The sequence below is a fragment of the Colletotrichum paranaense genome (genome assembly GCF_030867605.1).
Source record: "Colletotrichum paranaense strain IMI 384185 chromosome Unknown Scaffold_6.1, whole genome shotgun sequence".
NCBI classification, from domain to species: Eukaryota; Fungi; Ascomycota; class Sordariomycetes; order Glomerellales; family Glomerellaceae; genus Colletotrichum; species Colletotrichum paranaense.
The window spans coordinates 3133915-3160395 of NW_026848964.1; the positions used below are offsets into that span (position 1 = coordinate 3133915).

The 26481-nt window shown below is 53.0% G+C and overlaps 11 protein-coding genes across 11 annotated transcripts; 6 read left to right on the plus strand and 5 right to left on the minus strand.

The window, feature by feature from the left end:
* Positions 1 to 2414: 2414 nt before the first annotated feature.
* CPAR01_08715 (uncharacterized protein) lies at positions 2415 to 2948 on the plus strand (the record flags this gene model as incomplete). The annotated part of the gene is made up of 3 exons (XM_060492982.1): positions 2415 to 2615; positions 2667 to 2727; positions 2785 to 2948. 3 exons carry the CDS (start codon positions 2415 to 2417, stop codon positions 2946 to 2948), a joined length of 426 nt encoding a protein of 141 aa, XP_060349352.1.
* A 3715-nt stretch (positions 2949 to 6663) lies between these two features.
* CPAR01_08716 (uncharacterized protein) lies at positions 6664 to 6837 on the minus strand (the record flags this gene model as incomplete). Its single annotated transcript, XM_060492983.1, has 1 exon — positions 6664 to 6837. One exon carries the CDS (start codon positions 6835 to 6837, stop codon positions 6664 to 6666), a length of 174 nt encoding a protein of 57 aa, XP_060349353.1.
* A 1468-nt stretch (positions 6838 to 8305) lies between these two features.
* On the minus strand, positions 8306 to 8654 carry CPAR01_08717 (uncharacterized protein; the record flags this gene model as incomplete). Its single annotated transcript, XM_060492984.1, has 3 exons — positions 8306 to 8420; positions 8458 to 8576; positions 8637 to 8654. The coding sequence occupies 3 exons, from the start codon at positions 8652 to 8654 to the stop codon at positions 8306 to 8308; spliced, it is 252 nt and encodes an 83-aa protein (XP_060349354.1).
* A 476-nt stretch (positions 8655 to 9130) lies between these two features.
* CPAR01_08718 (uncharacterized protein) lies at positions 9131 to 10431 on the plus strand (the record flags this gene model as incomplete). Its single annotated transcript, XM_060492985.1, has 3 exons — positions 9131 to 9890; positions 9997 to 10254; positions 10328 to 10431. The coding sequence occupies 3 exons, from the start codon at positions 9131 to 9133 to the stop codon at positions 10429 to 10431; spliced, it is 1122 nt and encodes a 373-aa protein (XP_060349355.1).
* Positions 10432 to 10510: 79 nt separating this feature from the next.
* Positions 10511 to 10933, plus strand: CPAR01_08719 (uncharacterized protein; the record flags this gene model as incomplete). Its single annotated transcript, XM_060492986.1, has 1 exon — positions 10511 to 10933. One exon carries the CDS (start codon positions 10511 to 10513, stop codon positions 10931 to 10933), a length of 423 nt encoding a protein of 140 aa, XP_060349356.1.
* A 281-nt stretch (positions 10934 to 11214) lies between these two features.
* CPAR01_08720 (uncharacterized protein) lies at positions 11215 to 11793 on the plus strand (the record flags this gene model as incomplete). The annotated part of the gene is made up of 2 exons (XM_060492987.1): positions 11215 to 11343; positions 11392 to 11793. 2 exons carry the CDS (start codon positions 11215 to 11217, stop codon positions 11791 to 11793), a joined length of 531 nt encoding a protein of 176 aa, XP_060349357.1.
* A 3590-nt stretch (positions 11794 to 15383) lies between these two features.
* Positions 15384 to 16068, minus strand: CPAR01_08721 (uncharacterized protein; the record flags this gene model as incomplete). The annotated part of the gene is made up of 2 exons (XM_060492988.1): positions 15384 to 15785; positions 16054 to 16068. 2 exons carry the CDS (start codon positions 16066 to 16068, stop codon positions 15384 to 15386), a joined length of 417 nt encoding a protein of 138 aa, XP_060349358.1.
* Positions 16069 to 17623: 1555 nt separating this feature from the next.
* CPAR01_08722 (calcineurin subunit B) lies at positions 17624 to 18460 on the minus strand (the record flags this gene model as incomplete). The annotated part of the gene is made up of 5 exons (XM_060492989.1): positions 17624 to 17634; positions 17714 to 18048; positions 18111 to 18184; positions 18285 to 18337; positions 18409 to 18460. The coding sequence occupies 5 exons, from the start codon at positions 18458 to 18460 to the stop codon at positions 17624 to 17626; spliced, it is 525 nt and encodes a 174-aa protein (XP_060349359.1).
* A 956-nt stretch (positions 18461 to 19416) lies between these two features.
* Positions 19417 to 21380, plus strand: CPAR01_08723 (uncharacterized protein; the record flags this gene model as incomplete). The annotated part of the gene is made up of 3 exons (XM_060492990.1): positions 19417 to 19563; positions 19704 to 20477; positions 20532 to 21380. 3 exons carry the CDS (start codon positions 19417 to 19419, stop codon positions 21378 to 21380), a joined length of 1770 nt encoding a protein of 589 aa, XP_060349360.1.
* Positions 21381 to 23337: 1957 nt separating this feature from the next.
* CPAR01_08724 (glycoprotease) lies at positions 23338 to 24552 on the plus strand (the record flags this gene model as incomplete). Its single annotated transcript, XM_060492991.1, has 1 exon — positions 23338 to 24552. One exon carries the CDS (start codon positions 23338 to 23340, stop codon positions 24550 to 24552), a length of 1215 nt encoding a protein of 404 aa, XP_060349361.1.
* Positions 24553 to 24717: 165 nt separating this feature from the next.
* Positions 24718 to 26318, minus strand: CPAR01_08725 (5'-AMP-activated protein kinase; the record flags this gene model as incomplete). Its single annotated transcript, XM_060492992.1, has 3 exons — positions 24718 to 24762; positions 24816 to 25398; positions 25579 to 26318. 3 exons carry the CDS (start codon positions 26316 to 26318, stop codon positions 24718 to 24720), a joined length of 1368 nt encoding a protein of 455 aa, XP_060349362.1.
* Positions 26319 to 26481: the final 163 nt, after the last annotated feature.

The following is a 26481-nucleotide window of genomic DNA, read 5'->3' on the forward strand; positions in this document are numbered from 1 at the left end:
GATCGACGGTAGTCGCCTTGTGTGAGGCTGAGATCGGCCCAAGAACATCCAACGGCTGCGTGACGGGCCAGACCATGCCGAGGAAGAAAGGATTGGAGCCTTGGAGGAGGGGTGAAGTACACAAACACATGCACACGCTAGGTCTGCCACACCACAATCGCAGGTGGCTACCTAGCACCTTGGAAGCATGCTTCAGGGTGTGTGTGTAGATGGAAAACGTGATCTCGACTAGAGCAAAGACGGCGATTGGGCGCCTCTCGTTCGACCGTTGGCGGTCAGTTTCCAAGGCACGACGCCCATCTCCGCTGAGTCGGGCCTTCAGTTATCTGGTAGAAGATTCGCTGTCCAAAGCTGTATTGTTACGGCTACAGACAGACGGTATTTGACAAGCCTCGGGTGACGAGTCGGGGATTTGGAGGGACGGCGCCGGCTGAAAAGCAGGTGACGGTGCTTTGTTGAAACCATCTGCTACGTCGTCTTAGGTAAGGCGGCGTGAAGGTTGCTGGAGACTCCCCACGTCAGCCGACCTCACCTTGAAGCGATGCCGCAAACGCAGATGGCATACCTAAGCGCGGTTCTGAACGTTCTTAGCGCGCTTTACGCAGGCTTTGCTTGTCCAGACTCCAGCGCGGTGCCATGGTGCCTTGCATCCGGAGTTTAAGTTGCTGCGGTAAGGTAGCCGTAAGCCGTGCCTTGAGTCTTGAGAAGCCTTGGATGCAGGCAGCTGGTCCCCCGATGAGCTAGGTAGGTTGGGAATGCAATCAACCCGACTGGAAGAGGAGGAAGAAGTGGGCGGGAGCGTCCCAGCGTAAGAAGTATGGTTGGGCCATTGAGTTCGTGCTGCCCAAGGCGTGTGGGCAAGCGCTTGATTGGCACTCAACGCTGTAACCACACGTGCTTTATCTGGTCCAAGGTTTGTCGTCTTGGCCTTGGTTCTTGCGTCTGCAGTGAGTACTAGCGCAAGGTAAGGTAGTTCGGGCAAAAAGACAGACACCGAGTAAGGTCAGGACGGAGACACGATGTATCGAAAGGCCGGCGGCGTGTGAAGAAGGTGTTGGTGTAATGGCGTATATTTCGGTATGGTGTGGTGTGGTGGAGCAGACAGCACGAGGGGCGGCAGAATGAGTGGACAATGGACGCTGGACTTTGGAGACTGGAGACTGGAGAGGAACGGTGTTCGAATGTCAAGAGAAAGACTCCAACGACATCGAGGGAAAATTAATCGTGTTGGAGAAACTCCGCCCCAGTCCCCCAGTGGTACTTAGAATGCATTAGCCGGACGCAGCGTTTGACTTTGGAGAAGAGCAGGAAACCCGTGGGCCGCTAGACCTATCGGGTATTCGAGGGTTTGAACTAAGCTATTACTCCGTGTCTACCTTACCTTGGTGTGAAGAGCGTGATATGTACACCCGACGGCACTTGATCCGGATGTCTTGCTCGTCTCCTTTTATCTTTACTCCGAATGCCTTACCCGAATGTATCGTACCCGGGGGAGCAATGATGAAGTAGGTAAAGCATAAGCGCGGCGAACGCAAGCTTTCCATTTCCATTGCATGAACCAAAGTATTTTGTATCTGGCTTCGTCGGGTGATAAGGTAGGTAGTACCGATGTACTTGCAAGTTACACAGACGGATACTGCCCGCCCTTGGATGTCGTAGTAGTAAATGGAAGTATGGAAGGTGCGCTGAGATGTTCTTTCCCGAAATAGCTTCCCCGACGTTCCAACTTCCTGCCTCAGTTGATACTATATTTTTTGAGGCCCGTAAGGCGTCAACAGTACGTACATACCTATTCTATTGGGGAGGCGCGTCCCCTGCATCAAGGCACTCGATCTCCCAAAATGGAAGGGGCAAAAGCTCGCCTCATAGCTCACTTCTATCAGCCACCTCACACGACAATAACCGTCATCTACCTTACAAGGCAATTTCCATATCTTACGTGTGTAGAGGTACGATGCTACGGGTACGGATACAAGCGATGAAGCGACCTTGAACACTCGGACGTCTTCTCTCACATCTCATTACGCTGGATCAGAGCTGTCGTGATGAAATCTCGTCGAATTGTGGATCCCAGCCCCCCGAAATGCAGGCTCACGCACGGCATTGGTAATGGGAGCATATCCGTAGCGGAACCGCAATGTTTTTCACCGGAGATGTGAGGCCCACCACATCGCGGCATCTCACAACGTCTGTGAGCACTGAGCCCCAGACCACAATTTCGTTCCCCTGCGTCTTGATGCCGCGGAAGCAACGCAAATACGTCCGGGTCAACCTACGTCCGAATCGCGCGCGCTCGACCCTCACCCGACCTCACCTCAATACTCCGTACATACACGGTACGGATACACCTCATCTCATCCGCCCTGAGCCTTCAGGTGCAGTACGAAGTACTCGGGCTGAGGTAAATATTGCGTATGCGCAGTCTGGACTATGCACCGCAATTTGGTGGAAAGCATGCTTACTCAAGGTATCCGTACGGATACATCCACCACTGCCACACACCCAGGCTTGACAAACGACCCCATGAACAATACAACTATAGACACATCATGCCTCGCCAAGGGGAGGCACAGAACCTTACTGGGAGAAACTTGGTGGTAAGGCAAGGTCTGGTCGTTTTTGCCGTGTCCAGGGAGCGTTCCGACTAATGCAATCTCAAATGACAGAGGACACTCCGACTGCAGGTGCTCATCACCTCCCACCTCCTCCTCGTTTGCCGAAAGCCAAGTACCAAGCGAGGCTGGTTGGGTTTTGCTCCTGTTCCTGAAGCAAGCAGTTGAGAAGCTTTCACACCACCTCTCTGGGCTGAGTTCCACACAAGACCAACCGAAGCCATCGTCCAGCCAGATGCTGCATCGAGCTGCCAGGCGAACCCCACCTTCTCGACCTCTGCAACATTCGCAATAGAGCAATGGGAGCCATTCACAGGCCTGCCCGTCCATGTGTGAAATGTGTTGTATTCAGGCACGATCCCTGAATCGCTAGGGCTCCTCCTCAAAAGGGCCCCGACTAAGAGGAGAGGGGACCAGAGAGGGGGTGACCTTCAACCCTGCAGCTGCAGTAGGAGCAGCCATATCCACAATGTACAGATACATTGCCGCGTTCCGTACACTCCGAACCACTCAAGCAAGGTACCGGCACTCGTTCAGGAACCCACAGAGCCCAGGTTTGCAACCCTGGCTGCCTGACCGGGGTCTTGCATCGACCTCTTCGACCTCACTTGCTAAGTTGCTCCCCGTCTAATCCTTTCTGGCGCTCACCTATATGCCCCTTGGCACGCTCGACATTCGCGCAAGGTTCATGGTTCTTGTCTTTCATCAAGGCCAACGCGTGTTCACTTTGCAATCACCAAGGTACCTATACCTACGATTCAAATATCTCCGTCTCTATTTACCTGCGCACCATGCAAAGTACTGCTCCTAAAAAGAAGGCTGCAATTGACTTGGAACTGCACAGATATGCACGTCCATCAAGTACTCCAAGGCCCGTCTGCATAATGTTCTTCTCGAATGAAAGTGTCAACGTCCGTGCCGCTTTCCCTTTCGTCTCGTGAAAGAATACCTACTCGGATGCACTTAGGGAAATGGCCATCCAAGACCGGTAAATCGAAAAGTGAGGCTTCCATCACCGCACCCATTGGGCATCGTCGAGTCTCACCAAGTCGCCGAACCTGGTCTGGTTCGGGCAGGTTATCAATACCATTCGGTTTTTTTCGCACTCGTCAGCGAAAGGGGGTTTCGAGTCCTTGTGTGTCAACTTGGCTGGCCCCCTTTCCAATATTCCAAATGACGGCTTGTCATTTTCATTTCTCGCCTTCCATTGGCTTCGAAGACTCTATCAATGAGAGACTCGCGGGAACGGAAGCCTCTTCCTGTCTGGTCTTGACTTGACAATTGCTCCACCGATTTCCTTTTAGCCCAATTTTTCTTGGGGGCCGACTCGGGCCATTTTCCATCTGGGATTTTTTCCCCTCACACGAAATCTGCAGTTAACGTGCAGTGTGTTCCCCCCCCCCCCCCCAAATCCGAGACGAGTCGATTTGCCTCGTTGCACATCGGTATCTCCCCCCAAGTTTGACTGAATCGCGACGAAAAAGCTGTTCCTGCTGGCTTCATTGGTGGCTCTGAAACCTGAGAAATCGGGCTTCAATTGTCAGCTTGAGGTTCGCTATCCCACACTGGTTTGACGCATATTATCAGAGGCCAAGCCCAAACAAGCGTCTCGAAGTCCAGTGGACGAGGGCTTGGCTATTGGCTGGAATTGGAGGCCATAACGAGTCGGGTTCCTTTGTAGGGATGCAGTTGCTGCACGATTCAAGTATCGAGTTTAGCTGGGACTTGGCTAGCTGGTCTGTACCGGCTAACGGTTACCCCATTCGCATAACGATGCGCTTCAAGTTCCGATTTCTTAGTCAACGAGGTTGCCAGCCAGGGCGAGAGACACTTGAAGCATGGTTTATCGTTGTCTCGAGCATCTGAAGTGTGAGAGATTCGACGGCTTTGTCATGCTCTCCCTAGTCTCTCCTCTTTTTTTTCCCTCCTCCGCTCCGAAGCTGACGATCAGTCTGTTGCTCCGCCATGGACTGAAGTGGGTGTCTACGACGACGATGTATGTACGTCATTCGGCATCGGCAGTGCATCGCCTCGCCTCGCCTCATCATTGAAGGGCTTTTTATCTGGGGTCTGAAGCTCTACCGACAGAAGCAATCGAAGCCAGGCTAATGAATACGGTGCCTCGAGGGTTCCAAATGGGACCCAGTGACAAGGCCTTTCGGCGGAAAACAATGTGCCGGGGAAAGAAGAGGGTAAAGGTGCTTCACAAAAGAAATGCAAGCAATTGTGTGGAAGAGTGGCTGGAGTGCGCTTCCCCCTGGCTGAGAGCCAGGGGAGGCGAAGGAGTACCTACGAACAAGGGTCACTGGGCTTGTCTCATAGAGGTAATAAACAACGCCCCCAAATCCAGCCATCTGGGTGCTCACAGACTTTTTTTAACTTTTACGATCCCTCCAGCTCATCGTCCAGGGGGCTCGTCATTGGCATCGCACCGAGGGGAAAGCAGTAGAGCAGGACAGGGACTCCGTATCATTCTCTCCATTCATTCAGTCTATCAGCTGTGATCTCTTGTCTCAGCTTCATCAGCAACCCGACCGCCTGCGGTCCCGATCGGAGGAACTCAAATCGTAGCTGGTATTATTGAGAAGAGGAGATGACGGATTAAGTCATGTCGATGACCCCAACTACTCAGACCCGCCCGACATCGAGCAGAAAATCGAAACGAAACGGGTCACAGTGTGGGCGGACACATTGACTTTTACAGACACCGGGGCCGAACTTTTCCAGAGCAGAACTGTAGAATGAAAGGGACAGTGGCATCCAACCATGCCAGGACTCTCTCGAGAGTCGATGCCCGATCAAGTAGGTAGAGTAGGAGACATGGCTTAAACACGAGGTACAGCAAAGCCAGTGACGATGAAGCAATACAAACTGACATAAGGTGCAATAGGCAAGTACCGTAGGTATGTCAGCCCCCGATGGGGTGTGAAAGAGAATGTAAGGGCGTGCTTCGAGCAACCCCATCACTGCCGCGAAACAGACGAGAGAAAACGAAGGGGTGGGAAGAATGGGAAGGGGACCAACAAGCAAGCTCAGCACACCCCCATGGCAGTCTTTCCCTGGCTGAGCCGGCTGCTTTGCTTCCATCTCATCCATCCCATCCCATCTCATCTCTCGTCGTCTGTCCGCCCGTCCGTCCTCTCGATACACTCTGCTGAGCCATACCTCTTGTCTCCCCCTCAATACTCCTCTCAGATACTGAGGAAGTGTGGAAGAAAAAAGAGAGCCGCCCGTTTGCCGCGTTTTTCATTGTATCGATATTTCCATCGACAACTGTCTATCGCCTATCTCTACTCATTCACACCGTGCCCCGTCGAGCTTTACTTATCCTGAGGTCATCCGTACTACCAGATCAGACCGCCCAACTCTCACGAACAATAACGCACCAGCGATTACCGTAGCAAAATCCAAAGCTCTCTGCGGCTTTACATTCTAGAGTCCTGCAGACGAACCCAGCGCAAGGCACCTGACAAGACCTGACTCTGTGCTCGCAAACTAGCCCCGGTTATGGGGTGTGAGCCAGTTGGCTTTAGCTCTGCTGCATAAGCCTCTTTACTCTTACCACCTTTGACTCTTCTGTCTTTCTCTTACACACACACACACACACACATACGCGCACCCACCTTCGCTCTTCTCTCTCTCTTCATCTACTTCTCTCCAAACACCTCGTCTCGTCATTCTTACTCGGGGTAGTCGTAAAGTGTTACAGCACGCACTGCAGCGGTCACCTGTCCAGACTTACCCGGCCAGTTCAAGTCTTACTTGCCTGCCTCTCAAGCCGTTTGCTCTCTTTCTCTTGCTCTTCAACTCAGCAACAATCGGAAGGAAAGATACATCAGATACAACTACCTCTCCCAAGTCTTCGTATCTCACACCCCCTTGCCATCCGCCTATCCTGCCTCTACCCATCGTCGGCGCCAACACAAGCACAAGCCCACCCTCCATTGCAAGAGAGACACTCGATCGCCCACTCACACTCAGTCTCTCGCACCCACGTCAATGTCCACACCCATCAATCATCTATCGCCTGCATCTCGTCCATTTTTGTCCACTACGCCTTCTTTACCAGACAGCCGGTTGCCAACCAGGGAACCCCCATCTTTCGACATTGCCTTGCAGATCGCTGCATAAGGTGCCTCGTTCGGCCGGGTGTCAGCTCCAACTTCATCTCCCCAACTCCAGATCCAGCTCGAGGTTCTCGACGTCGTTCGACAACTATATCCATACCTTATTAAAGATTCAAAGCTCCATCTCGCAGCTTCGTTCCGCTACGGCCGCTACTTTGCTCTGCTGGTGCCGCACTTTTACTCTTTTGCCCGCAGTTCTCTTGCTGGGCTGCCACGCGCATTTGGACCAGGGCAATCCTTTTGGAGAAGACGAACTTGTCAGCAGGCATTGAGCCAGTTCGACCTCTTCACCTTTTTTTTTTTTTTTGAGGTAAAACCACTTTTAGATTACATCTGGGTCTTCCTGGCGCGGTACGAGGTCCAGCTTGTTTCTCTTTGGGGCCATCTAGCCGCACTTGGATTGAATCTGCCCTACCTTACTCCACGGAACGGATACTTCCTCGACCACGGCGCTGTCTGCCGGGTTCATTACTCTTTTGCTCTGCATTACACTACAATCAACCGACCGGTAGTGGTACTTCCTGGGCTCCTCTCGCTCGCCATTGTCTCTGCCACTGGCTTCGGGTCTTCTTTTTTAGTCCCATCCGTCCCCTCCTCCCGGCACAGACTTCCTTGGGCTTGGTCTACCTAGCTTCCATCATTGGTCTGTTCCCCTTTGGATTGGAAGGCAAGTGCTTGCTTGTCTCTTCTTCTTTTTCACTCTGGCAGCAGCTGCTTGTCTTCCCGCCTCACCTTAAGTTCCCGGGCCTCACTCTCACTCACACACACACACACTTCTTCCCATGTATCAATGTCACTCACTCACTCACACCCACCTACCTAGTTACCCCCATTTTAGTCCAGGTCTCTTTGGATTATCATTGCTTTTTTTTCATCTGCCCTCTTATTACTTTTTTTTCTCCCCTCACTCCCTACTTACACCCTTCCTTTAATTCTGATCCTGCCGGCATCGACCCATATCTGCATCCCTCCCATGTTATAAGACCAACCCCGAGACTACCGTTCACGTCTTCCTCCACACCAACACCCCGAACCCGCCCCATAACATCTCTCACATCGTCACAAGCTTACCCAGTTCTTCCCTGTCAGGCAAAAGCAGAACCCCCTTCCCCTCTCCAAGGCTACATAGACTCGCGTCTAGCCTCGCAGCACTAAACTACGAGCAGTAAAAGTGGTCCTCGGTCTTGGTCCATCCACATCACGAGCCTCACCACAAGCCCCATATCCCTCTACCCAGCACACGGCCGCACAGCCTCTCTCAAGGCTCAAGGCCCAAGCCTCGGGTCACCAACCTCACCTCAAGACCAGATCGGTCCGCCCGACGCTTGCTCTTGCTCTGACGAATCGCATCTTGCGTCAAGGCGACACGGTGGTCGCTGAGACCCTGGTGCGGCTTCATTGCCCAAGCAGATCGCGCAGGGACCGGCTTGTAATGTTGGACATCGTGGTGCATGCTCCATCCAGGATCTTCCTGGTATCAAACCTGACACCAGTTTGACAACTCAGCGCGATATCCACCCCATTCGCTGGCTTTTTGTTTACCAAAATCTAAACTTCTCTGACGACTCACAAGACACCAACGACTCGTCGCCAGTCTTCGTCTAGTCTTCCCGAACCTTCAGGCGTCAGGGCATGAAGAGGACCGGCGCTAGCTTCGCCGAGCTGGTCGCGACAAGCAAGTCTGAACAGTTAACTTCCTTGTTCTCCCCATCCTTTACTCTATCCGCCATCTTCCCTCCCAATTCAATTCATAAAAGCCACTTCTATTACCCGCCGCCCGAGGAACCTGCCAGCCCATCCCGTGCTGCCCTTTGCCCGGCTCGACATCAGACAGACCCTACATCGGCATCACACATCAGGCTCTCCGACCCCCAGGTCCAAGTCAACGCTTCCTTACCTTTGTCTCTTTTGACATCTTGGAATCCATCGGCACCGACCTTGCCTCGCCATTATTAAGGCTCGCGACGTTACCATCCGCCAGTACCGCCTGGTCGAGTCCAGACCTCTGTCTATTTTCACTTTGCGCGACACGTCGACAACTCATCTTGCTTCGCGGAGCCATATACACCTGGACAAAATAGCTCCCCACGTCGTCCGCTGTCATCAGCAAAGAAATTTCGTTACACGCCACCGCCTGGCTATCTTGGACACGCTAGTCCCGGAGGAAGACAAGGCAAGAGGGAGAGGAACGCAGTAGCGTTTAACGGACCCCAACACGACAATTGGACGGTCTTGTGACCGGTCCGACGGCCCAAACTGGCCTTACTGTATACATCGCCAGCTCCGTTGCCGCCGGCGCATACGGTAGGCTTGCCCTCGGAGCCGACCGGCGACCAAACCCCTCGTGGGATGGATGATCCCAATCGCCGTCGGAGGCAGAATGAAGCGCCCATGCATCCCACCTCCAACCCAAGATATAACGTACAACAGCAACAACAACAGCAACAAGACCCTTTGCAGCAGCGCCGCAACATGGCTACAGGTTCGACCGAGCGATACAACAGGCCAGCGCCACTAAACACTTCGCCCTCGCAGGCGCGAGGCATGGGAAGCACGGGTAGCTACAGCACCTACAATTACCAAGAGCCGGTAGCAGGCTCTTTCAACGCGCCCATGGCGGCGAACACTATGCATTACCCCTCAGGATATAGCCAGGACGGCCGTCCGGCGCAGAATTTCGGTGGATACAACGCGGCCATGACGATGGGATACGACAACCTGACTGGTGCGACGGGCTCCGTCTACGATAACCAGGCGCAATTTCAACGGCAGCCTGCAGCTGCTCCGATCTTGCCGACAGACGTGTCGACGTCGTACTTCTCCAATGACCCGAGTAGTAGCACAGGAACCTCCAACCTTCCCCATGCGCAACCGGCGAGCGCCACGGCGACGGCATATCAACAGCCACAGATGGCCAACTACCAGGCAAACATCCCTAACGTCGGCGCGATGCCACAGCAGACTTCGAGTGCCGACGTGTCAATGGAAGAGCAGGACTATTCTGCCACAGGCGGCCTGGAAGAAAAATGGATGGAATACCAGTCTGCGCTGCGGGGTGTCTTCCAAAATGTCCGCAATGGTGTGCTCGAAAGCGCCAGCCAGTCACTTCTGGATGTGTCAAACTGGCTCCTGACGCAGGTCGTCGATCTGGGTATGTTGGATCCCCCCCCCCCTCTACTCTGTTACTCGCGCCAAGCTCTGGATTGGAGTTTCGGGTTCTTCTGGTTCAGATTTACTAATGCAATGACAATTCACAGGCCTCAACCTGGACGACCAAAATTTGCATGGAGACCGAATCAAACTATGGAACGACTTCAATCACGCGTGGCTCTCACTATTCCAGATGCAGAAGGATTTGATGGAGCCGGGCAGACAGCTGCAGCGATCGCAGACCTTGGTCCCCAAGGAAGGCCTTGAAAAAATGGGCAAAGAGCTCGTCCGGCTTTGCGACGGCATTGAGCGCCATGGTCTGGTCGACTACCAATACGGAGTATGGGAGCAGCAGATCATAGAGAGTAAGCCCCCGGACGATCCCAACTTTGTACGTCGTGTGAGGGAAGGCATCCATGCTGACAATGCCGTTCCTAGTCATCGAAGCTTGCCTCGACCAGTACGAGGCAAATGAAGAATCGAGCGGCAACGGCGGCGGCGGAGCTCAAACGGGGTCCGGCTCTCATCAAGGAAGCAGATAAAAGGAAGACTTGGGGTTTAGTCGGCTGCTTCGCCCTGAGATCAAATCCCAAGAAACGTACATCTCAGGGCAATGTCTAGATGCCCGTAAACGTATTCATGGTGGCGCCTGGGCGGTCGGCTTTTGTGGGCGGCCTCATTTTATTCTCTTTTCTTCCCCCTCAATGTACATTCTCGGCAGTTGGACACGTCTTGTTACGAGAGACGGAGACCCAACACGATGTTACGCGGATTTTGGAGTTCTTCAGGGAGGATAACTGCTCTCATCATCCTTCTCACGCATTCCAACAGGTGGTTGGGCAGGCATCAGGTATCTATGTCAGCATCCTCAATGGGCTAACCATTTGTGGTTTTCTTCTCTATTTTTTCTTCTTCTTCTTCTTCTTTTCCTCTTTTTTCTTAACACATCTCTTGATTCTTTCTTTTCTCATTTTTCTTTGCAGGATATCTCCGCTCTCCTGCCGATGCCCATGTCCATGTGCTTGTAGGCCAAGCTTCGGCTAGGCTGAACCTGCCTAGGTCAAATCGCAGACGGGGGAACGGTGGCACAGTCAGCTAAGACGACAGAGAAATCTAAAGACGGGGAGAGAGATGTGGGTGGCGGATTTTGGGCTTCTTTTTTTTTCCTAAGCCAAGGGGGTGGGTGGTGTGTGTCTGTGTATAAGCGGTAAGGGGGTGTGCGTGGTGTAAAGAAAAAAACCTAAGCGGAATGGGAAATCTCACGGAAGGACGGTCATAGATGGGCGTACCAGGAAAGCAACTCGGGAGGAACGACGAACGATGAAATGCGCGGCGCAGATGGCCCACCAGATAACGCTCAAGAAGTGAGGCCGGATACTCGCAAACGAAGGGATGAGAAACAAAAACGGAAAAAGACTTCGGGAAAAAAAAAAGGGGAAAGGCCACCGAGTTGCGTGAGAGAGAGTTTGTGTGTGTGTGTGTGTGTGTGTGTGTGTGTGTGTGTGTGTGTGTGTGTGTGTAGGATGGGGGCGGGGGTGGGGGGTTGGTGTTGTACGTATGTACGTGTGTATGTCTCTCTTGTTTTCCCTGTCGTAGAAATCATGTATACCTATGGTATTGTAGTAGATCAGGCCTGGATGCTCTCACGAGCTTTGCGTCGTTGCGCAAGAAAAAATTGGGTGGTGGGGTTCATCTCTTGTTTTCTTGTTCTTGTTTCTTCTATTCGTTTCTTCGGGTTCTTCTTTTCTCCCTATTTGTCATTTTGTTTTTTTGGTTTTTTAGGGTTTTTTTTTGGTTATTCTTCTGCCCGAAGTAACTTCGGCAGCTGTATGTATGTACGCACGTACCTGTCTGTACCTTGTTACCATCGATCAAAAGAGAGACGGATGATGCATAGACAATGATGCGCAATGCAGAGCAAGGCAGCCGCGAAGCCACCAGATGCCGGTTCAGAATGCCGTGCAAGTATGCAAGATACGCCCGGGGGGTGTGAGATATGCAGAGAAATTAAAGAAAGAAAGAAAAAAAGAGCGACTAGCGAAGAAAATGTAACCCAGCTTTCTGCTCAGCTAATTCAGCCGTCTTCTTTTCCATGGTTGTTTGCTTTGGTAGGATTGCCGGCCAGCTCGGCGTTTGATGACTGTTGGACGTCGAACAAAGTGTGGTTGTTGGAAAAAGCGCTAGCCTCGGCCGGCGCCTCACCGTCGATCTTTCTGCCCTACGCTTATTTGATAAGAACAATAATGGGCAATATGCGGGCAAGGTCCCTTGAACATGGCCTTGTAAGCCTCATGCGGGTGATCAAATGGCGGGCACACACCATAACGCAGTTTTGGGAGAGAGGGGTGGGCGGCGGTCAACCTGACCCACCGCCGCCGCCACGCGAGAAATGCGGGCTCGGAGGCCCGGGCAAATGGATTGGAGGAAGGCAGTCCGGGGCAGACGTCGGAGAGGGGGGGGGGAGGGGATGAAGGCAAGGGAGACGTAGGAGAGAGGGGGAAGGGTGGCACCTGATCGCAGAAGTGATTCCTGCCCAATCGGCCTCTCTAGGGCTGGCTGTGATAGGCGGTGTATGCGCCTTACCAACAAGATTGACTGGTCGGCTTGAAAATGACGACCGTGTTAATCTGCGCCGATCTCCCGCCTTGGAGAAGGAGGCTAGTGACGCAAGATGGAGAGCAGTCTACTGCAAAGTCCAGACCGCATCGAACCTCTGGTCGGGCCTATCAGCCCAAAGACCAGACGTGACTCTCCTCCGCAACTTGGGAAGCTTTGTTGGACCCTGGAAAGGTAGGCCGATCTTAGCTTTACACGGAAATCTGTCGGCTCCTCTCTCTGGCCAGCCTTCGGAGGCCTGTCTGCGGTGCCCTACGGTCAGGCAGCAATCTCGACCTGACAGTGATTATGAGGGAGACAGCGGCATCCGGGGCCTGTGGCTTGTCGTTATTAGGTTGCCACGCTCGGGCTTGTTCATATGACATTGTCAGACAAGAACCTTCGTCAAAATCGGTGGGCCAGTAAGTCAGCCGCATGTTCCCGGGATTCCGTTTGTGGCCTGCGGATGGGCGCGGGAAGCGACATCTGCAGGACAGCTTTTCTGCAGGGCATCGCAACTTTTTTCTTTCTCATGTCAGCTCAGCCGTTCCCTACATACGCGATGTGAGACTATGGGCGGCATGGGCGTTTGCAACTCGACAAAGCTAATGCAGGTTGCTGGCTGAAAGTGTGGCCTCCCACTTCCCGCCTGCTCACACTTGCTCGCAGCTGCGAGATGGGATCAAGCCCCTCCAGCTCGCAACAGAGTGACAAACGGATCGAGGCTTGCGAATTCAATGGACTTTTGCACGTCGTCCCACAGACCGGATTGCCCCGCGATCCCCGCCAGTCCTGGTCGCCAAAAATCTGTAACACGAAGTTATAGTAATGCATGCTGGAAAAGCAAGGTAATCAATTTTCAGTCTGGTAGGACCAACCTTAGAAGCCAGAAATGTATGAATCCCAGCAATGGATAGGTCAGATATGAGTAGGATAGTACCGCGGTATGACAAGTGACCAGGACCTTGCATGAGGCTGGTCGACTGCTTAGAGACGAGGTTTTGGTTCCGTCTTATTTGATGTCTCTGAAGAGTAAGGGATCATGGGGTCCGGCTGCTTGGGACCTTCCGTGTTAGTGCGCATTAGCGCTGTTGCTTATTGGTCGCACATACTGACTTATTTGTAGTGACATATTGAGGCATGAGCATAAGAAGACACCTGAACATAGCTATAGCTGTAAGCTTAGCAATATTTCAGCCCTTAGCTAGTGTTGTTCCAAGGCACGGAACGACCAGACTGGAACAAGCAATGAGATTGCAGCTAGACAAGGCTTGCTTCGAGGCGGAGTGGGACAGGGAGTTGGTATGGCGCTGTCTCTGATCTCCGAGGGGCGGGGCACCAAGTTGGAGATCGCGGCACAGTGAGCAGTGGTGGTATGTATTTGTGTTGCCGGCAAGGGTGTAGAGAGATTGAAACACGGCTGAGTTCCTATCCTTGTTCTTGTGCTGGAGCAAGGCTATCTATCTACCATGGAATATGGCAACCGGAGCCCAGTGTAAAGCGAATACTTTGCTTCTGCTGGGTGTCGATAAGGAACAGCACTTCGTTTGGACCGTATATAGAAAGTGATTCGGTGATAGTGTGTTATCAGCGAACGCCTTCGTCTGGAACCAGGCATAGTATATGGAGCGTCTATTTTGGCTCTGAGCCTTGGGCGCGCGAGCAAGCCCATCCCTACTTGGTCACAGTAGGCGTCTCGCCCCTCGAGCCCAGCACTCTAGATGGCGGGCGGGATCCAAGTAGCGGGAAGAGACGCAGATCTCGGGTACACCCTGTGTCTGACCGCTCGAGCATGATAGAATAGGCGCCGGCTCGGGAGTAAAGGTGCAAAGCGCTACATTGCCATATTGCTTGACCTAGACGAGTCTAGAGCAGCATCGATTGTTAGCAAGCATACCCTCACTCGACTTCTGACCCTCCCCTTTTCTGCCCTAAATTTCCGGTGCCATGGCTGGAATGCCTGGGGGCAGGGTTGAGACTTGCATATCTTTTCGCTGAATTGATTTGGGAATCTGACCTGTCACTTTCCCGGACGCCCTGTAGCTCCACAACAGGATGGGCTGGACTTGCTTGAGACAAGGAAAAGAGATCCCTGGTAGTGGACAGACATGATCTGATCATCCATGTAGACAATCAACACGGTGGAGCTTTGCCTGTTGTACCTATACATGCTCCGGCCACTCGTTCAAAGATCCGGCATTATTTCATTTGGCTACCACGCATCTCCGTGTACCCACTGGAGCGATTACTGACCCGGCAAAGCCGGCAAGGGCCCCGGTTTGGCGGGTCCATCCCGTCCGGCCTCACTTGAAAGCTCGTCCCTTTCTAGCACACAACATCCGTGTCTTCGGCGGGCTTGTCTAGTAAGCTTAGAGAGCGCCATTCTGGACTCATCAGAGAGGTCTGTCTCGAAGCCCTGCCTTTCTGGCTGCATGTAGCGTGCCTTTCCATGGGCGTAGAGATGGGCGTAGAGCAGCTGCACCAGATATCGTATGGGGAATAGGTCGTACACGATGTAAGAGCAGCTGCCCATGGTTTAGCCCAGAAGAAATGGGACGATATGGGGGAGTTCAACGATAACTACGTAGAACTTAGTGACACCATGTCGACTCTCAGCAAGCCTGTACATGGCTTTGGCTCACTTTCATACGCCCTTCCGATCGGATGCTACCGCTAACCGTTCCCTCGGTAAACTCTATTTCGGCTACGTCCAGTTGTATCAAGCTTTTTTCCGTCTTGAGCAATGTGTTGCGACTGGTCTGATATGGGTGTAATTCAACAAGTTTATGGAAGGTTTCTTTCGTCGAACCGCTTGACCGTCTGCTTAGATAGAGGTAGAGACCTGGAATGTCCGACATAAGCCTCACTGAAGGCGATGTCATCCTTGTGATATCGACATTTAGCTGTCTACTTCCGATCGAGTGAGATACCTGTGATACTTTGCTTTCGTCCTATCTATCAGATTTCGTAGTAGGCGACTCAATTGCGATTGGCATTGGCGATCGGCCTGGGGTGCTATCTGTCGACGGATGGCCGTAGGCAGACGACGTCCTTGCAGTGAAATGCGAATGGATGTGATGTTGAAAGCCGGGCACATCAGAGGAAAGTCCAGTATCTGGACCAATTGCACTGTCCAATTTTCCGAGAATAACATCAGCATGTAGGTATTCCGACAATGAGCATGAACGCTAGAGCATGGCGGGCTTCTCGGATACTTGGGCCGTCTGCCACAAGCTATCGAGAGCTGATAGCATTGGAATGACAGGTGATGATTTGAGGTAAAGCATGAAGAAGACTTGGGCTGTCAATGGAACGGTTAGAGAAGTGCAAACCCAAAGAGATACGGAGGCCTGTTGATATATTGAGCCTGTAGGAAGGAGCTAGAAAAGTTATCGATAGAAGGAAAGTGCATCTTCAGGTGGCAGTGATGGACTATCAGGCGCTCCTTCCTATCCATCCATTCATCCCCCAGCAACGCTCCATTGCGCCATTCATGTGGGTTGTCGTCATCATTATTTCGATGTGGCAGTCCTCGAGAATGCAAGTAGTCAAGCTTTGGGGACACTTACATGTCTGATGAGCATGATCCGAGCTGGTGTGATAATCACGTACAATGCCTAGGGTACAATCCAGGTTCGTGGCGATTAATTGCTGCTGCCTCTTATCTTTCGTATGCACGAAGAATAAGATTTCCGCCTTTTTCTTGAATTCGACGACCGAGGGTGTACGTGGAAATCTCCTGGCCAACCCGATACCACATACTCATCACCTAATCCATCATGGAGAGGAAGGAGATCACTGTCAATTTCTGATCTTGAGTGTCGACATGATCGTTCTTGACATGGTCGGTTTTCCTGTCGGGTACCTGCTACAGTTCGATGCGCATCATATATTCCTCTCTGGCTTGTATGTAGTGTCGCGAATCTAGTGGGCCTATTCCACCGAAATCTCGATCGCCGTATGAGCTATTTTGAAGTCACAGTCTTTCAATAGCACGTTTCGATTTGAGACCACGATGACAAGGGCTAGTATCCACGAGTTTGAATCATCTCACTGAAGTACTTGGCTAATCATCACTCACGCTCCGTTTTACCTTGGGCATCGCGACTTCGGATCAATATTGAACTTCTGGCCATGATTCATAGATCCAGGACACACTGCTCCAGGCTGTAACCAATACCAAAATTGTATTTACTCCGGACAGGAAATGAGGCTAAGGGACATATCTCGAATATCACGTAGAATGGTGGCTGGTGTAGCGACCATGGGGAACAGTATGTTGTATCATTTGTTTCTAGTTGATCAAAGGGGCTTGTATGTAGTCATTCATTGCAATTGTCTCTTTACGTGAATGCCATTAGTGTATACTGGTAACGTATGTCTCCTTAGGTTCACCCTGTATCTAGGCTCGGGAAACAGTTGCTCATCATGTCTAACAATCTAAGCGTCTCTGATAAAACCTCACGGATAGGGAGGAACGTGAGACATAATCTCATGCTCTGAGGCTAATCTACAAGCAGTCCCAGTGGTCCAATAGTGGGGGACTACGTCTAATGGTTCTCTCAACTTTCCGTCAGTCCTACCTGCGGCTAGCTTTGGAGTACGAAAACAACCCAGTTGGCTCCAACCAAAGTACCAACTGAAAGAAGGAATCTAGTCATGATAGCCTCGAACTTATCGCAGTTTAGTTATTCGCAAAACAAGTGAGAGGTTTAAGAAACGTGCCACGAATATACGGTTCGAGGGATAGAAATCCTAGCACCGAGTATGTTGCCGCATTAGTAGCAGTAGTGTTTCGAGCCACCTAGCTAACTGCGATACGATCACAACCGCCTGGTTCACTTGAAAGCTCCATAAATGCATGCACATTATCGTTTTCGGCCACAACTCAGGCCGTTGTGTCTGTTCACAAGTGTCATCGAAACATAACGACCCACTGGCTGTCATCACGTTTCGATAGACTAGCATAGTTGGACGCAACAGACAAAGAAACGCTGTTTTAGACCCGGATATTGTAATCCAGGCACATTTGACGACCGAGATGTCGCTCCGGGGGATAATTTATCTCTACCTCGAATAATGATTGTTGCAATTCATGTCTCATGATCCTGATGTGCTCGCCCGCCGCCGTGTTCAGCTCTAAAACGTGTCTAGAAACAGATGTTAGCTTCTTCTTCGGCCGTGACGAGTTGAAGCCAGCAAGGCACGCAAATGGGATAGAATGCTCACCCAAAGTCATGCTCATGCTGACGTCCGTGTTCTCCACCATCTTGGTGAACTCCTCAAAGCTGATCTTGCCATCCTTATCCAAGTCGGCCTCCATGATGGTCTTATCGACGATCTGCTGCAGCTGCTGGTCCTTAAGGTTGCTTCCAACCATCATCTTGAGCACAATGAAGAGCTCGCCATTGCTAATGTACCCGTCGCGATCGATATCGTACACTTTGAAGGCGAAGCGCAGCTTTTGCTCCTTGTTGCCCTTGCTGGAAAAGGCGCTGAGGCCTGATACGAATTCCTGAAAGTCAACGTCACCGCCACCATCCTCGTCAAAGATCGCAATCATTCTGTGTAAGATCGCTTTAGTAACGTGATTCGCAGCATATTGCATCGGAAGGATTTTGGCTACCTCGTGGCTAGCGGGTTGGAGGAAATCTGGGGCAGGCTGAGGAACTCATCGCGCTCGATTGTGCCGGAATTGTCCTGCACGAAAGAAGGTTTAGCAAGGTTGTCTTCTAGTGGCAAACGGATCGCCGTTGAGCGCAATGGAAAAGAAGATGAGTAGGCCAAAGGGGATACATACCTTATCCAGCTTCATGAAACGTTTCCTCAGGCGGTCAACTTCTTCTCTGTCGACTGCATACCGGTCAGCTCCAGCACAGCGAAGTCTGTGCGACAAAGGAGTCGACTGCGGGGGAGGGGCTCACAGTTGGACCCCTGGACGATGTTGTCCAACACCGTACTGGTAGTGTTGCCCATGATGGAGAAACTCGATATCGGACTCGACTAAAAGCTGTATGGGTGCACGGTGTAGTTGGCAGGAAATATTCCAGGGTCGTCGCAGTTGGGTGGGCTTGTGTCAAGCTCGACTTCGCTAGTTCGCCGTGGGGTTCGCCTTGAATAGGGAGGTTGACAGGAACAAGGCCTAGGTGCAGTGCGGCAGGTAGTCGAAGTAAAGTCAGGCGGCGGCCAGGCGGCGACCAGGCGCCGGATTGGATTCGGGCAGCTGTACCGGAGCCCACCGCAGAGTGCTTACGCACGGGCCAGCTCTAGATCTCATTGTCTGACGTACGACCTGAACGGGCTTGCGAAGTGTCAGATGTATTACCACCACATTTGAGTTTCGGGAGGATGGAACGAAATGAATGAGTCGAGATTCAATGCATATTATATCGGTTCAAACACCGGACTTTGGTGGTGAGGAACAAGAGACAGGACTACCTTTTGTCACTTAGACGCCTGGTACCTACCTAGCATCGCTCTTGCGGCTTTCTGATGTTGACAGATTGGGGATGGCACGTGACTAGCAGCTTCCCCTTTTCCCAGGCGTCCCTTGGGCAGGTGCCAGTCGCTTTCATGGGACGTGTCGGCCAGTCTTTGCTTTCCAACTCCGATCCATCTCTTTTGGCCCGAGCGTCCTGAAGTACCTCTACAGCACGTCTACTATTGCACGGTACCTTGAACGCCCAAATCCAACCCGAAAGGTCCTACCTTACTGCGTAGAAGCGCAACAGGAAAATTCTTCTTCACGCCAAACGCCAAATCAACGTCGCCTCATAGCCAGCAACAGATCGACCATCAATCCTAAGCCAACAACCACGATTTTTATCCGTCAAAACTTCAAAAATCAACGTCGCATGACCCCTTGTATGACTTGATCGACTTTTTTCGCGGATTTTCCGCTGGCTTTCGGCCTTCGACCCCCACCCGCCACCATGTCAACCAGGAAAGTTAGAGTCAAGAAGTTGAGCGTCAAGACGCTTCTTCCTGTGCTCAGAGAGACCGATATCGATGCTGCTGAGTACGAATCTTTGACTACCGAGACTCAAATCGCGACCGGTGTCGAAGCCGCCGAAGAAACTGTGAGTCACATCTTTGCCCATATCGCAGCCAGATATCACGTGACCCACCATGTGATATGCCTTGGCACCCCCGGCTTATCCACTTCTCACTTATAGCTCGCCAGAGCAACAACAGCCACATACTGACCGCAAATCAATAGGAATACCATCTCCAGTCAATTCTTAAAGAGGCAGGCACCAGCAATGACCAAGAAATTCCTGTCCCGCCTCCTCAGGAGAGTCAGATCAACTATGATCAACTCTACCCCAGTAACTTTCAGCAACCTACCTCTTTCATTCGCTTCTCGCAGACTGTCGAAGAATGCATTGGCGTTTCGTATGACATGACAACTGAGGATGATGAGTACTTGAAGCAGTACAATGCCACCAAGAAGACAGTCGCCTCTCAACTGTCAGAAGATGACTTTGAGCGCATTATGGAAGTGTTCGAAGACACAGCTTCTGAACAGACTCCATTCGCTTCCATAGACAACACAGTGGTCGGCTATGATCTGATGGTGCCCTCTCTTACCTCGCTCGGTGGCAACAAGCTCATGGCGCACTCCAAGTACGTCTACGAGCACTGGAAGACGCGCCGGCAGACGCTCGGCAACAAACCTATTCACCCAAGCGTCAAGTTCGAGACACATCAGGAAAGTGACGAGGCCGACCCATATGTGTGTTTCCGACGCCGTGAGGCCAGACAAACGCGAAAGACACGGCAACGAGACGTTCAGAGCGCCGAGAAACTCAAGCGACTTCGCAGAGAACTTGAAGATGGTCGGCAGCTCATCATCCAGTCTTATGAGCGCGAGATGCTCAAACGTGAACTACTTACCTTTGATCGGGCCATATTCGAGCAGAGAGCCAAACTCAAGGAGATGAAGGTCAAGCTCGGCATCAAAACCGAGGACGACGACCTCATCAACCACAAGGTATGTCAAACACCATCGTCCGGCAGTCCAGAGACGTGTGCTGACCGGGCACAGCCTCCCAAGAAGAAGCCCGTGGAGGCGCCTGCTCTCCAGAAGCCACCCGGCAACCACCTTCGCATTGCCGTGCGGCCGGATGGTCGATCCATGGAGGCAGACTTGTTGCAGCTGGCAGATAAGCTCGCTGAAAAGGAGAATGAGTTGCGCGCAGATGTTGAAAGCAAGGTCCACAACCACCGAAAGTGGAACCAGAACCATGTGGACCTCACGCGAGACCCCCTGTCCCCGGTCAAGGAACAACGCATGGAGGCCAGCTTCCGTCCTGCCAAGACTCAGTATCTGATGACGCCTCCCGCATCCACATCTTCCGAGTCAGATGCCATGGACGTTGATGAAGAACCCGAACCTGTACCTGATAGAAGCGACATGTCGGTCTTCCAGTTCACAGCCGGCGGCGGCAAAGAGAAGCCTTCCAGCAGCCAAGCAGCCTTCCGCCGACGCATTGGCCGTTTGGGTCGGCTATGGATCGACCGCCGGGGAATGAGTGGAATGACTACACCGCCGAGGGTGGAAGGTGAAGAGTATACTGATCGGTGGAAGTATGACCAAGACGACGAGGACGAACCGCAGGTTTACGAGGTGGACCCATATGACACGCGAGCCTTGAAGTTCCGCGCGACGATTCCCTTGTCGCAGTATGTGTACCAGCGCCGGCAACTTCCGCATGAGGGCATGGCCAACGGCCAAGCAACTCCGCAAGTAGCAGCAGCGGCTGGCAGACCTGCACTGCCGCAGCCTCCGACGCCGCAGCAGCAGGGTCAACCACAGCCGCAAGCAACGCCGCAGCAACCGCGGCAGCCGCCTCAGGCTTCTCCGCCAGCTCAACCTGCTGCTACCCCCTCATGAGAGATGGTCTGGCCTTCAAGGCGCGATCTCTACTCCTCATCCTCGGATGACGTGTGTTGTATACCCCCATTGGTGTTTTGGTTGTCTTCCGGTTTTGTACAAAGGGCCTGGTGGCTGGCAGGCGGGCAGGCAGGGCGGTCGGTTAGGCGTGGCGTTTTGGGTTGAGATGGGTCTCATGTAAAGTAAATGAATGTAAAAGAAGAGGAGTTGGAGACCGGTAGTCGTGGTCTACCAAGACGAAGGCCCTCGGCCGGGGTTAGATGATTCCCCAAAGACAATAAAGAAAGATGAATAATGTATTTCAAAGCCCCCCTCTATCGGTGACTCGATCGCCTGTTGCTCTTCCTGTGCAAGCGGAGGGAATTGTTCTCGTTGGCCATGGGTGCGGTCGGCCGGATCTTGGCGGAGATGACGACGGAGGTCGGCTTCCGGCGGCTGGCAGCGTCTGACTCTGCTCGGCGACTCGATGCGCATTGCCTTGCTCTGTGGTAGCGGGCAGTGGTAAAATAGAGGACCGGTAGCTTCACGAACTCTCGTGTGCCTCAGCTCGTGGTGTGTCGTGGTGTGTCGGGAGGGGGAAGGAGGAGGTAGGTAGTGGTGGTTTGTAAGGTGACTCGGAGAGAGCTTGCGACAAGCGGGTGGTCAGGCGCGGCATTATGCCTGGGTGGTGGTATCTGGCTGACAAAAACCACGGGTTAGCAGGTTGTTGAATTTGAACAGCTTCTGTGTTATTGTTCAAAGAGGCGAGAACAAACCTGCAACAGCCCTCACAGCTTGTTCAAGGAGAAAAGACGGTGGTGTTGTGGGTGAGGTAGGTAGTCGTGGAGGAGGTCAGCAGGTCGACCTTTGTCTTGTTGGAGAGGCTGTCTCTCTCCCCCGTCACCCCGATTCGGCTGATATGTGCCCGCAGATCCCTCGGCCGATCACGAGACAGGACAGGAAGAATGGGGGAACCATGAAGAGGGCTTAGAAGAGAAATGCAAAGGACAGGAGAGGAGGAATGAGGGAGAAAAAAAAAAGTGAGTATACCTGTAGCAACCGGCCGCAGAAAGAGGGGCGAGAGAGAAATATCCTGGAGCAAAAGAAGAGAAAGAATTGTGTAGTGAGAATGGGAAGGGGGAGTCCACTTTCTTGTCGAGGCTTGCACGGTGGTGGGTGTGGGGATAAATGTGTGTGCATTTTGAAAGCCTCAGAAAGGTACCTTTGACCGGGGTTTGTGAGCGATAAAAACGGTGCGCCAACAGGGGCAATGGGAAAATACTGGCTCTGAGTATGCCTAGATCATGGGCTACAGAATAGAGGTATCGCGTATTTCGTCAGTGAGGTTCAATCTCTTAGGGGAAAAGGACACAGAGACTGAGGAAGAAAGGAAGGAGACCGAGCAGATGTCTTGGGGTTGAGGTGAGGCGGGCGGCGTTTGCCGGGAGGTTACACCTAGGCAGGAAGGCTGGTAGGCTAAAGGTAGCGGGGGGGGGAGGGCGGCTCACCTGTGGACATTTGCGCAAAAGGCAGAAAAAGGGTCCGGTGCAGTACGGCGTTGTGTGTTAAGAACCGTTGTGACAGCTCTACCTTACGCAGTAGGTATGCTACGCAGCCGCGCTTCTGCTTCTGCTCTTGGGCCCGTGGGCAGGGGACCAAAATCCGGGCCCCATAATTACCCATCCACAGTTCTGTCGTTGGAAAACCGACATGGACATCCCACCAACGGGATTACCCCTCCTACGTCAACTTCTATTTTTCCATTGGCCCATGGCTGACTTTTTTTCTCTTCTTTGCGACAGACAGCTGACAGTGGCCATGCTTCTTTTGCTTATAGGAATTTTCCATACTTGTGGCGTAATAAGAGAATAGATTCGGACTTGTGAAACCGAAATCATCTTCTGGTATTTTTCAAAAACTAACTAATTCGTGGTGAGGAGGGTGAAATCAACGGTCGAATCTGGCAAAGTCCAGCCCCATGAGCGACACCACAACCCGTCCACCAAAGAGGCCCCGCGATCTAAACCTCGACATCGATACCCCACCAACACCTCAACACCACTACCAACAACAACAGCAACAGCAACCACCACCACCCGCAGCCATGACAGCAGAATCCCCCTCCAAGCTCACGACAGCAAACATGACCAAGAAGCGCGGCCTCATCGCCCTCGGCTGCGAAGGCTCCGCCAACAAGCTCGGCATCGGCGTGATGCTCCACAACGGCACAGAGTCCACCATCCTCTCCAACATCCGCCACACCTTCGTCTCCCCGCCCGGCACCGGCTTCCTCCCCAAAGACACGGCCAAGCACCACCGCTCCTTCTTCGTCCAGATCGCCCGTCGCGCCCTCCGCGAGGCCGGCGTCGCCGTCGCCGACGTAGACTGCGTCTGCTTCACAAAGGGCCCCGGCATGGGCGCGCCTTTAACCAGCGTCGCCGTCGCCGCCCGCACCTTGGCCCTGCTGTGGGACAAGCCCCTCGTCGGCGTCAACCACTGCGTCGGCCACATCGAGATGGGTCGCACCATCACCGGCGCGCAGAACCCCGTCGTGCTGTACGTCAGCGGCGGCAACAGCCAGGTTATCGCCTACGCCGAGCAGCGGTACCGCATCTTTGGCGAGACGCTCGACATCGCCGTCGGCAACTGCCTCGATCGCTTTGCGCGCACACTCGAGATCAGCAACGACCCGGCGCCGGGATACAATATCGAGCAGCTGGCCAAGAAGGGGACGCGGTTACTGGAGCTGCCGTACGCCGTCAAGGGCATGGATTGCTCCTTCTCGGGCATCCTCGCCTATGCGGATATTCTCGCAGGCCAGATGAAGGCGGCGCAGGCCAAGGGGGAGGAGACGTTCACACCGGCTGATTTGTGCTTTTCGCTGCAGGAGACAGTGTTTGCCATGTTGGTCGAGATCACGGAGCGGGCCATGGCACACGTTGGCAGCAATCAGGTATTGATTGTAGGAGGTGTCGGCTGCAATGAGAGGCTACAAGAGATGATGGGTGGGATGGCTGCGGAGAGAGGCGGCAGTGTCTATGCGACGGACGAGCGCTTCTGCATCGACAACGGCATTATGATTGCTCATGCTGGCCTATTGGCCTACGAGACCGGCTTCAGGACGTCCCTCGAGGACAGTTCATGCACACAAAGATTTAGGACAGACGAGGTATTCGTCAAATGGAGAGACTAATGCCGTTGGCCAATGCGGCACAAGCTGGCTGTTATTCATTTCTTTTGTTCACTTCTTTTGCCTCTTTTCACAAGGCAATCACTCTAAGCTCCGTGACGATTATCCACTTAGCGCAGGTACGCTACTCCATGCTCAGTTTCCTCGGTATGATCCCCAAGCCTCCAATCACTCGTCTGTTGTGGTGGGCTTGTATATGATCGTCGTAACATACTATTCGACTTGTTAGTCGCGGGCCAAGTGGAGTGCCGTAGCAGATGACAAACCTTGTTCTTGTAACGCGTGGTTGCAGACACAGCCAGAATGTTGTTCTTAATACTGCTGGTAGCAAGATGGTTGAGAACAGTATGGTTGGGCATGTTGAGCACACTGTTGTCGTCCTTCATAAGAACTGCGGCGTTCAAGATGGGCTTACCCAAGAACCCTGGCAAGCTCGGAGGTGTCGGCAACTTTTCAATAGCTGTAACCGCATACTGGTAAGCTGGCGAGTCTTCGGGCTGGTCGAAATCTACCAAGTACTTGGGGATCTGGTGGAAGTATTGACTGGGCGAGGGCACTTCTTTGCCCCTGGGCGCCTTGGGCTGCTCATCAGTTTGCGATGCCGAGGTCTTCGGGCCGCCCTTGTCAATGGTAGCTGCTGTAGCCACACCGTCCTTTCCAGGCTCAACGGGTGCTGTTGCCGGGATGTCATCTGCGCTCACTTCGATGAAGTTGACCAGGTTGTTTCCAAAATCCACGGTTGTTGGCAGGTCGGGTGAAGTCTGCATGATTCCGTCCACCAAGAACCTAACATGGTGTGTTCCCGGAAGAATGTGAATCGTGGCTGCAAACACGCCAGGCTGGCCATCGCTATTGAACACGCATTGTCAGCTCAGTGTTCATGGGAGCATCGGCTTGTGATATGGCACGTAGGGCTTGATGTAAATAAGGCAGCCAAGGGGCTGCTAGCATCTTAGACCACTGGAGAGTCACAGGTGTAACGCCGACAGCCGAGACTCAAGCCCACACACGCACAAGATTGAGACTTACACAGGATGTAATCTATGTTTGCGGTTCCATTGGAAGATGGTTCCTGTGACGTAGACCTTGCCTCCTCCCTTGCGCCATTCGAGGCGAGTGGGAACCGTTGGCCGCGTCTTATCGACAATCAACTCTTCGCCATCTTCCTCTTCGACTGTATTTGTGCTCAAGGCCGAGGACTTCCTAGTCATGCCATCCTCGAGGGTTTCCACTTCGGCCACGCTAGCGTCGTTGGCGTCGGTCGGGGCGATGATGGGCGAGCCCGGAGTGTGAATCTCCTCTTCGATGGGAAGTGGCATACGCGGAGGACGTGTCAAGTAAGACATGTCGTTGACGCTGCTGTTCCCAACCAGCGGTGGTTCAACCATGTGGGCAGAATAATGCGATCTGAGGGAGGAGGATTCTGTCGCGGCGGCAGCAGCTGGGACGTCTACGGGCTTGCTAGGCGCATCGCGGACGACGTTCTTCGATTCTGGGGGCTTCGGCGGCGGGGCGGAGTTACTCGAGTTTGATGAGGGAGAGCCGGTGGTGAAGTTGGAAATCGGGATGGCTTGGAGAGGCCTGGGACCCTTTGTGGCCGTGGAACCTTGAGCCTGGGTAAGGGAAGGTTCAGGCGGGGCAGCAACTCGCTCGGCAGACCGGGGCGGGATGATGTGTTTGGACTCTCTCTTGTGGTGGTGGTGCTTGGGAGAGTCCTGTGATGAGACAGGCGTGGCCGGCTTGGACGAGGACGAGGGGTTGTTTCCCATTTTGTGTCGTTTCTTCTTTCAGATCCGCCCGTAGGGTAGGTATGGTGGGACACGACAGCGTGGTCTCGCTGCGTCCTGGGGGTTAGGTGGGCAGGCAGTCCGCAGTCCGCAGTCCTGGAGCCTGGCCAGACCAACCTAAGGTAAGTCCTGGATCTCTTTTTTT